Source organism: Perna viridis, chromosome 2 (assembly GCF_037379345.1).
Source record: "Perna viridis isolate PV_CMFRI_1.1 ecotype Kerala chromosome 2, ASM3737934v1, whole genome shotgun sequence".
NCBI classification, from domain to species: domain Eukaryota; kingdom Metazoa; phylum Mollusca; class Bivalvia; order Mytilida; family Mytilidae; genus Perna; species Perna viridis.
This window is the reverse complement of record NC_142446.1, coordinates 16356901-16368053: the sequence shown is the minus strand read 5'-3', so window position 1 is coordinate 16368053 and position 11153 is coordinate 16356901. Positions and strand designations below refer to the sequence as shown.

General features: G+C 31.8%; 1 protein-coding gene across 2 annotated transcripts in view; it reads right to left on the bottom strand.

Moving 5' to 3' along the window:
* Nucleotides 1-2353: 2353 nt before the first annotated feature.
* Nucleotides 2354-11153, bottom strand: part of LOC148623824 (uncharacterized) — a 96328-nt gene continuing 87528 nt past the window's right edge. For both annotated transcript variants that reach the window (XM_088565989.1, XM_088565990.1), the window contains 13 exons: nucleotides 10825-10965; nucleotides 10248-10388; nucleotides 9855-9995; nucleotides 8987-9127; nucleotides 8536-8676; nucleotides 7617-7757; nucleotides 7150-7290; nucleotides 6510-6650; nucleotides 5957-6097; nucleotides 5493-5636; nucleotides 4916-5059; nucleotides 3792-4163; nucleotides 2354-2729 (listed from right to left, as the gene is read on the bottom strand). In XM_088565989.1, coding sequence (XP_088422115.1) covers nucleotides 2407-2729; nucleotides 3792-4163; nucleotides 4916-5059; nucleotides 5493-5636; nucleotides 5957-6097; nucleotides 6510-6650; nucleotides 7150-7290; nucleotides 7617-7757; nucleotides 8536-8676; nucleotides 8987-9127; nucleotides 9855-9995; nucleotides 10248-10388; nucleotides 10825-10965 — 2252 coding nt within the window. In that variant the 3' untranslated portion in view covers nucleotides 2354-2406. The remainder of the gene's footprint in view (nucleotides 2730-3791; nucleotides 4164-4915; nucleotides 5060-5492; nucleotides 5637-5956; nucleotides 6098-6509; nucleotides 6651-7149; nucleotides 7291-7616; nucleotides 7758-8535; nucleotides 8677-8986; nucleotides 9128-9854; nucleotides 9996-10247; nucleotides 10389-10824; nucleotides 10966-11153) is intronic.

Genomic DNA, 11153 nt, shown 5'->3' with positions numbered 1-11153 from the left:
TTCATTAGATTTAATTGAAATCAATTTAACTGGAAGGATTTTTATGTTACCACATTTTTTGGGGTTTTTGATCCTTCAGAATCAAAATATCTTATGTCACAGGTTTCTGTCAGTAATTTCTGAACACTACACAAAAATATACATTTTTTATAAGCTCTAATTATGTTTCTGGTAATTATTCAGCTTAATAAATATTCTATTATTTTGGCAAATAGAAATAAAATCTGGTCGTCAAATCAAATGAAGATTTGAGGGATTCGTTTTTGGTCTTGAAAGATGTTTAGTAATAAATTTGCATTTAGGGAAAGAAGTTCTTGCAGTGATGTGTCAAGAAGCATTAAATGTGCTAAACCTGTTCCATTTAACACAACCATGAGTCAAAATCTTCATCCTATCTTTAATATTTATAGGAAGTTGAGAGCACCCTGTAAAATTCGTCGGAAAATTCAAATTGATAAAAAGTGTCTAGTTTTGGAAAATCTATAATTTTTATCAAGGTAATTATTTTGCTAAGCTGAAATTGGTTTTATTTAAGTAAAATTGCAGTGTAGAATAATACTCTGTTAAAACAGTTTTTGAATGTAAATGCAAATTAACTTTTGGATAGGTTTAAAAAATTGGGATAAAGGCAAAATGGACAAAATTTGTAAATGTGTGTGAATACTGTTTAACTATCCATTAAAATTTATACTTCAGAAATCAATAGTAATGATTGACATTCATTTATACATATTACTGTTAGGAAAAAAAAATTCTAAATGATATAGGAAATGCAAATGTATTATCACAGTTTTATATTACATCATGCAGTGTTGGAAACTTTGTTAATGGTACAATTTTCACAAGAATCAAAAACCTCCAGTGCTAATAGCACTTTGATTTTATCATGCTGTTATCATCCTCTGTAGACACTTCACGTCTGGACAAGTACTTGAGTATAAGTGTATAGATCTTTATGAAATTATACCAAAAGGTGCCATAACACAAACGGAAGGCTGGAATCAATTTTGAGGTTGTAACTCAAACTGTTAACAAATTATAGGCCATAAACAAGCTTTTTTGTGATTTTTGGACAATAGCAATGAATTGTGACTGAATCTCTATGAAATTGTACCATAGGGTGCCATAGCACAAAAAGAAAGATGGGATTGACTTTGGGGGTTATTATTGAATCACTTATATATATCGGGTGCCAGAAACAAGCTTTTAAATGATGTCAGGACAGTAACTTGACTATAAATGAATGCATCTCTTTGAAATTGTAGTTCAAGGTGCAGTACCACAAAAGAAATGATGGGATTGAATTTGGTGTGGTCACTTGAATTGATAAGGAGTGAGGCACCATATTTTTACGGAACCATAGTCCTTTCTGTATTTTGGAGAAAATCACACTTCCATCTCCCGCTTTAATCAATCAAATCAGGAATGATGACTCTTGCAAAGCATCAATTCATCAAAATCTTGATATATTTTTCATCTCAAATTTCCAAAAACCAAATAACAAACTAAGACTGGTTATGTGGTTTCTGAATAAGAAGTTTTTTGACATGCCTGCATCAATCTGCTGTCTGTATAACAACTTCTACTTAAGTGGACTTAAATTGTATTTTAAATGTATAACTATAATTAGATGTTCCATCTGATAGTCCCTGAATTTTGCTATCAACAATATGCATAATGTTTGAACAAGGTATTACATGTGCTTGAATTCCGAATTAATTTGGATTCAAGTAAAATAAGGCAAAAAATGTCTGAATAGTATCTTATGTAGTACCCGATTACATTTTTCTACAAATTTACTACCAAGACTTGTTACAAATAATTTAATTTCAGAAGTAACAATCTTCTTAATTGGATAAAAATTTGTGTCCATCATCTCATAGATCAAATTTTGTAATGTGACCGTGACGTCATCAATCTATTTTTATGATCTACTAGTCAAATTTTGATACCAAAATGATTTTATGAGTATTGACTGTGTTTTCAGGCTACCTGAAATAACCTCAATTATATGGTGCACACTAAACCAAGTGTGGTTGATGTTTAATATTTCAAACAGACCAAAAAATATAACATTCATTCCTTATAATTTAATTTTAGTATCAAAATTCAATGAGTATGAAATTGTGAAAAATAGCTCCTACAAAAACTGTCAAATCAAAAGAGCGAAATGTTATGCACATTTACACTTCGTAACAACAAATCCTATCAAATAACGAAGAAATCTGACAAGCAGTTTCGGGGAGCTTTATGATGGCAGGCTACTATAACCATGTCCCTCTATCGATTCAAGGCATACGACAATAAAAATCATGGTAGTTCTATTATTTCTAAGGGATTTTAAATAACAAAATTTAACAATATCCTTCTTTATTAAGGTAAACAATACATAAATCATTAAATTAATTAGTTAATCCAGGTACATTTCATTCCTGTGGTTACTAACAATTGTTTAATTTTCTCCACCATAGTAGTGAAATCATGGTAGTCTCTAGCAGAATACAAATGGTCTCTAAGAGGAGCAGACACAAGTTTAGATAATTTTTCTTGACCAAGTTGACCTTCGATTCCAATCATCATTCCGAATATTTCAGCATGTTCCTTTAATTCTTCAGCCCATTTTTCTGTGTAAGCAGCATATGCATCAAAGTCATGTTTCTTACCACCCTTAATACAGTTGTATAGACCATCGGTGAGCAACAGTACCTGTTTCTTCACACCCTTTCGTGCTGTAAAACAAGTAACACAAAGCTAAGCACTTATACTCTTTGAAAATAATTTCACAGTATAAATAATATGCAATGAAGGTAGTAAATTTCTTTATCGTAAATTATTTTGCATAAAATAATAAAAAAGAAAGACAATTTTTCACCCACCTTTTTCCTCTCAGAGGTGAGGATAATGCTTTGTTTAAGTACTTAAAATTCAAGAGAGAGGGGGCAGAGTTTGTTTTTACTTATACTGATATGGTAAAAAAAATTAGTAATGATACCCTAAAAGAGATGACAAAGAGTCACAAAACCCAAAAACTTATTCCAGCTGGCTTAAGTGAAATTTCTATTTAAATAAGTTTTAATTGACTGCAATGCTTTCTAATAAAGGTAGAAAATTTTGTTTATCCTCCTTTATTGAAGTTGTTGATCCAAAAATAACTAGAAGTTCTGTGAACTAGCTCACAAAGAAAGTACCCCTATCCCCCGTTGGATTTGTTTCTCTTTTGAGTCCTCTGACAGAAACTACCGGTACATACCTTCATGCACATCTACGTATGATGCCCCAAACTTTCTATTAAATTTCTTTGAAATCCCTTGAGTTTCAAAAAAACCTTCATACATTCTTACCTCTCTTCATATGAGTTTAGGATTCCAATAAAACCTTCATACATTCTTACCTCTCTTCATATGAGTTTAGGATTCCAATAAAACCTTCATACATTCTTACCTCTCTTCACATGAGTTTAGGATTCCAATAAAACCTTCATACATTCTTACCTCTCTTCACATGAGTTTAGGATTCCAATAAAACCTTCATACATTCTTACCTCTCTTCACATGAGTTTAGGATTCCAATAAAACCTTCATACATTCTTACCTCTCTTCACATGAGTTTAGGATTCCAATAAAACCTTCAAACATTCTTACCTCTCTTCACATGAGTTTAGGATTCCAATAAAACCTTCATACATTCTTACCTCTCTTCACATGAGTTTAGGATTCCAATAAAACCTTCATACATTCTTACCTCTCTTCATATGAGTTTAGGATTCCAATAAAACCTTCAAACATTCTTACCTCTCTTCATATTTTGTACTGCATGTTTAATAGCATCACCAGTACATGTTGTCCTGGCTTCATATGGTGTGTTCAACACCGCTGGTTTGATTTCAGACAGAAGTTGTTTCTCGCCGAAATGGAACTGATCTCTAACACCAGTAGAGAATGTCATCATGCCTAATTGGTTATATTTACTGCCACCTTTCTTGTATGGTTCTGGTGATGGACAGAGGTAGGATAGCAAGTCATATAAGGTCTTCAGTGATGATCTAAATGCACTTTCTCCAATACTACCAGAGGCATCTATGATAATCTGAATATCTCTTGAACTGTCATATCCTCTGACAAAATGTTTGATCATATTTTCAGCAGTTGTGTTTGGAGTTATAGCTGAAAGAAAATTAATAAATATAAGCCTTTTAGAACTTAGTACAAATGACAGTTAACAGAAACTGCAAAATTAAAATCTATTCCTTGAAATTACCTACAATATTACAATGTTTCTATAATAATCTGTTCAGTCTTATTTACTGTAAGTTCAGAAATTGTAATGTTTTTGTTATTGTGAAAAATGCAACAAACATTTAATCACACATCATTGAGTTTTCAACATAACTACGATAGTGTTGGATTTTTCTCAAATTTGCAAATATTGAAATTGCAATTTTCACTAAAGTAATTTAATTGCAATAATTATTGCTCACAATAATTTTTGAATTTACAGTATTTAAATTTCTGAAGGTATTTGAAAAAAAAAAAACAAGAACTACCAAAGCTCTTTCAAAGAAAATAATTTTTTACACCATTTATTCCTTAAAGGTTGTGAGTTTGGGAGAGCATACTGATAGACAGTTTGATTGAGAAGTCAACAGAATGTTGATTCAAGATAGAAAGGGAAATCTGTCCAAACACAAAAAATGGCTCCAAACTAAATTTCTTCCAAAAACAACATGATTTTTTTTTTCAAAAATCAAATCAAAATTATATTTATTTTTTCTATAAAACTTGAAGTAGATAATAAAAGAGTAAAATTGACATGAAAAGGGCTGTTGACTTATACAGATATATTTCACAGACAGCTTCATGACATCTTAAAACTTGTGGTTTCAAAATTCATCCAAATTCGCTGGTTTAAGACTTACTAGCAGGAGCTTCTTGTTCCAATGCAGGGCATGGTTTACCACCATTGGCTGGAGCTCTCTCTATTGTTCTTGATCTAGTCTTGGTTCCAAATCCAAAAGGCAAACTCCATGGTCCCCATTCTGATACTATACAATCTATCTTGACTAAAATAATAAATTAAAGGAAGATATAGATAATAAAATACAAAGTGATAATGTCTGAATAATATCTACTGGTATATATGTACTTAGTCTAAATGTATTTATTACAGAAAAAATTGGAATCCAGTAGGATCCAAATCTAACTAATGCAAATTGGAATTCCAAATTCTATTTTTCAACTTTCAATAATAATGTTAAGTTTTTAATGTCAGGAAAATTTGGAATCATACTCACTTAGAGTATATATCTAAAATTCGGAATTTTCACAATATAAACCAGGATATCTGAATTTGTACCAGTGGGATTCTGTATAATTCTCACAAGTTCAATGAATCATTACATTTCAAGTGGTCATATAGTAAAAAGTCAAAATAGTAAAACTACAAAAGATGTATGCATGATTGATAAAACTAAAGAGGTGGTTATTCACACCAACCTTTCTTCCTTTCTATAAGGTCAGGACACTCCTTTCCACCATTAACAGCTTTGTGAACAATCCTTCTTGTTCTTGTGCTGATTCCTGTCTTTCGATCAGCACTTCCCCAGCTACTCCAATCACTCACAACACAATCAACGACAGCTAAAAACGAACAAGTCTAACATTTTTAAAGCTTTGAAGATAACAACGTTCAAAAGTTTATTAAAAAAAAAAGAAAAAGTGAGCAAGAGTTTTCTGTCCAAAACTTGACAAAGTTATTTTGAAGCAGAGTTAAAATAACATATACCCACCAAATATAATACTAAGAGTTAATAAGAATGAAATATGAGGTAAGGCAACACTATCATGCCATTATGAATATCCAAAAGCTCTATATTTGAAAAGTTGATAAGCGCAATATATCATTCAAGTTCAAAAACAGATTCTGACAAGATACTTGTGTGGATACAGTTATAACTTACACTCTTCAGTTTCAAAAAGTCGAGGACATGGTTTTCCTCCATTCAGATTGCCTTGCTTAACTCTTCTTCTCCTGGATTTAACACCAGTAAATTGGTTGGTTGTCCATTCTCCCCATTCTCCAACGACACAATCAACAGCCACTGCAAAAAAAATTATTTTAAATTGCTTGTTTATTGACCTATGGACATTCAAATTCAGGATGGAAATGCTGGTATCAAGGCACTTGGCACTAACATATTCTAAAATGAAATAATGCTTGGCATAGTAAGTATTAAACATTAATTATATTGGACTTAATAGTCTTTTATGTATCAAGGGAATCAAGGTTATAGTGGTAATCAAAAGAATGTAATCCAGGGACAAAGACCAGACATGGAAAACAGACATACACAACAAAGAACATAAAGTAACTAAAATCATACATACAAAGTAACAAAAGTATGAATGAGCAACTTGTAAAGCATGTCAAGTTTCCTATATTAAAGTGATTATTTTCTGATAAGTGTATACATTCCTAAATCAGCCAGTATATCACTCTGTAATGGTATTTACATTTCTTGGATTCTTCTGTTGGTCCACATTCTTTTCCAAATCTGTTTCCTGCTTTCCTGATCTTCCTGGATCTAAAGACTAATCCACCTTCAATCATTTCAGACCATTCAGACCATGGTCCCATAATACAGTCAATTGCAACTGAAATATAAATTAATAATTACAATTTAAAACAATCTTTAAAAAAAGAAAAACAAACCTAGATTATACCAAAGATAAAGATCCTTGTTTAATTTTCCTCCTTTTCAGTGATACAACAAAGGCGCTAAGTTCTTTTTGCTTCTTTTAAGGATTAAATTAAGCATTAGTATTATGCATGAAGTTGCACCCATTTTTAGGCTAGTTATACCCCAAATCATACAGAATATCAGACAGCACCCATATTCACTTACAACATCTATATAAAACAACATGACAAACTTAAAACTAATCAATCTATTGAGTGTTGAGATAATTGCAATAATATTCACATGGATGGACAAGGTGATTCCAATACACCACTCAATTGTTGAGCAGAGGTATAATAATGGCAGGTGAAAATTACTTATTATTACTTGAAAGTAATTGCTTTGGTTGGTTTCTAGTTTTAAAATTGTAGCTACCTTTACATTTACCCAATGGTTCTTAGTTTTACTTTTACCTTGTTTGGTTTCTTCAAGGTCAGGGCAAGCACCAGCATTACCAATTGGTTGACGTAATACTGTTCTTGTTCTCCTTGAGATACCATTTTGATTTGGTGAAGACCAGATTCCCCATTCACTAACAATGCAGTCCAGATCAACTACAAGTAAACACAAATATGACTTTAACCAATAATCTTTCTGTTATGGAACAAATAGCATTTAATGGTACTTAATATGTCCACCGGTGAAATCTGTGAGAGCGGAACTGTTTTCATGAAGGTACTTGCCCTCATTTTCCTTTTGGGAGTACAAGTTTTCATTTGAGTTAAAAAAAAAAAACAGCTTTCAACAAGCAATTATGTTAACCTTCTTAATTATAATTTTTCTGATCAAAATCAAATTAAACACACTATGGTATTACATTACATTTGTACACAACAGATGTATTAGAAATCTAACACAGGGAATCTAGCACATTATTTACCTTGTCTGGTTTCTCTAAGTGGTGGGCATTCCTTTCCACCATGGAGGGATTTAACCTGAACTTCCCTTGTTCTCTCAGAGTTTCCTCTTCTATTTGGCTTAGACCACAGGGTCCATTCTGTTACAACACAGTCTCTTTCCACTATAATGGAATCATTAAATGAGGAAATATAGAGACCAGATCATACAACAAATGAAACAACTTATTACCCTATTATTTTACAAATAACATATTGGAATGTTTTGAAGAAATATCATGGATCTGTACTGATATATTTTTTTAGTACTGATATTTGAAAAACAGTAAATCAAGAAAATATTGACTGATACAGTTTGTAGTAGTAAAGTTACATATTTATAGTTCATGTAAATGCAGATACAAAACATTTTTGAAATCTGACTTGACAGTATGTTAGTTTGCCACTCTTTAAAAAAAAATCAATTTAGAATACAGAGGTCATCAAATTGATTTTGACTTAGCTATGCCTTAGTGTCAGTGAGATTTATTAAGATTATGTGAGGAAATCGAGCGCATTTTAAAAAAGAAAGTATCAGCTCAATGACTGTTTTATAAATTTGTGGAAAGAGAACATATCTGACATGCTTTGATATTTTTAAAAGAAAATATTGGATCACAGTAATTATATTTCAAATACCAATTGCTCCTATAAACATTCATTTCTATACAAATTTCCAAGGTGCCCAACTTTATGCTAAATGTAATGAAAGTATGATGTGCTTTGGATTTTAATATTGATACAGCAGCTTCTGAAACTGTAGATATCAAAAAGTAATTAAATGCAGGATATAAAAATAGATATATAGAAAAAACACTTTACTTAACTATCTCAAATGTGCAAAAGATGAGACATTTTGTACCTGTTAACTGAGAGAAAGCTTAACTTTTTCATCCAACCTACCATTTCTATTTTCCTCAAGAGGTGGACATGCAGTACCACCATGCAGTGGTGCCTGTGTTATAGTTCTTACTCTCTTACTAAGTCCTTGATCATCTGGATAGCTCCATGGTCCCCATTCTGACACTATACATGGTACTTCAACTGTAAATATATGTAGATGTAGAAGTACTGAAAGTGTATCAGTATTTAGAAATAAAATAATGAGTTATATAAAATGCTAAATGTTACAAATGAATGAGGATTTTTTACATTGAACTACCACCAACAATCATATCAAAACCTGCAGCAGATTATAAAGAATTTTTAAAATTTAACTGAAACCTAACATACATTTTAAGAAAGAATTCATCTTTCAAGTTAACATACAGACAGACAAGGTTATTGTTTAGCTCATGCTTCATAGCTGAAAACAACACATAAATTAGTGTAATCTGTAATGTTTTCTACTAACCATTGTCTTCTTGCATAAGATCTGGACATTTCGCTCCATTGTTGAGCGCTGGTCTGATAACCTTCCTAGTTCTGTAACGTTTACCACTTGGATCTGGTTTACTCCATTCACTCCAGTCAGAAACCAGACATGGCAGGTCAACTAAGAATAGAATAAATTGTCATGAAACAGGAGATAAAACAAAACTATATGCTACAAATCTTAATACTTTTTAAAGTAAGATATATACTTTAAAGACTATAAAACACAAGTAGTTCTTTCACTTCTTTTAAAAATGTCCATCTGGTGAGTTTGATTCAGTTGTCTCCTTGATAAACATAAATGGTTATAATCTATCTATTCAAATCATGTTTCCCGATTTTGTTTTGTTCTTTTTTTTTTGGTAAATTTTCCTTGAAAAGGATCACCACTAACAAGATAAACACATTTACAGCATAACAAAATTTACCATATTAATATGATTGGTATTTTTTTAATTGAATATCCACTGGGTTGATGCTGGAGGACCAAAGGTCCAATAGTCAGGCTTGTCTTACCAGAATTATATCATACATATTTTACCAAAAATTATAATATAATGTAATATGAAATTCAAAATCTCGTTAGCACAAAGGCTCCCTTCCTTGTAATGCTCATGGTGTAACCTCATGATGCTGAATTTGACTTCCTACTTCAACATTTTTGGGTGTGGGTACTTTTTGTATACAATGTTTTTTCTACTTTGATTGTCCTAAGTATTTGGTACTAATGCTGCTGATGAGAGGTTACTCATTGAAACGTGTATAGCATACTGACATTGGCAATATTGATGATTTTGTATTTGACAGTCTAACGAATACAAGCACAAACAAAGTTGATAGAAATTTACCTTTTCTGGTTTGTAGAAGTGGTGGACATTCTCCATCATGGTTGAGTGGTGGTCTAATGACATATCTGGACCTAGTTGATGTTCCTGTAGAGTCTGGTTTGGTCCATTCAGTCCAATCACTTACAATACATGGTAGTTCAACTGTAAAAACACAACAGTAATCATGTCACTAACACATACAGAAAAGTAACAATTTTAAGAAGAAAATGTTCATGTCCTTTAAAAAAATCCTGTATAGTGTTAACCATTACCTACATTAGTATTCCAAGTCTATTGTTAAATTGAATACCAGTGCTCAAAATTAATCCAATTTAAGAAGATATCCCATAATTCTTACAAATCAATCAATTATGTTTTACAGTGGCTTATTAAACAACAACATTCCAAACTTACCCTTCTTAGATTGTAGGAGATCTGGACACTCAGCACCACCATTAAGAGATGGTCTGGTTACCATTCTGTATCTGTAAATGGTACCAGTAGTGTCTGGTTTGCTCCACTCTGTCCAGTCAGACACGATACATGGCAGTTTGACTGTAAAAATATGACCACATCATTTTAAAAAAAAAGTACATCATTTTAAGAATAACTTTTACCAAAATAATTTAGGTAGGCTCTTCTGTAATAAAAAAAAATCATATAACAGCATGTAAGTCCTGATCCATGAAGAAACATGGAACTAACAGTGGTGAAAATGTCTGAAAATTTATCTTCCTCCAAAGACTGGGTCAAGTTCCAGTTCAACAAAGCTTGTGAAATGTTGCAGTCACATGATTTTTATTCATTTATAGGTTACCAGATGTAAGGTTGAATTGCTTCCATGTACAGAGAAATTTAAGATAATTCAGACTTATATAAAAGCTAAATTTCAGTTATGAAAAACCTTGGTCTAAATATATACAGATATAGATATGTTGCAAAATGTATAATTGTCTGGTTTACTCAGAAATGAGAAACAGTGAGTAAATACCTTTTCTGGATTGTAGGAGATCTGGACATTCTTTTCCACCATTAAGAGAAGGTCTGGTTACCATTCTGTACCTGTACTGGGTACCAGTAGAGTCTGGTGCAGACCAGTTGGTCCAGTCTGATACAAGACATGGAAGTGGCACTGTTCATAGAAAGAGGTATAAATTGATGAACCCTATTTGTCAGTAAAAATCAGGTGCTTATTATTAAAGAGCATATCACAATTTACAATTACATTATAAATAAGTATTTAGTGATTGTATAAAAAATTCTGAACATTTCTATACATTCCATATATCATCAATTGAAGAATAAAACTGCCAGACAGCA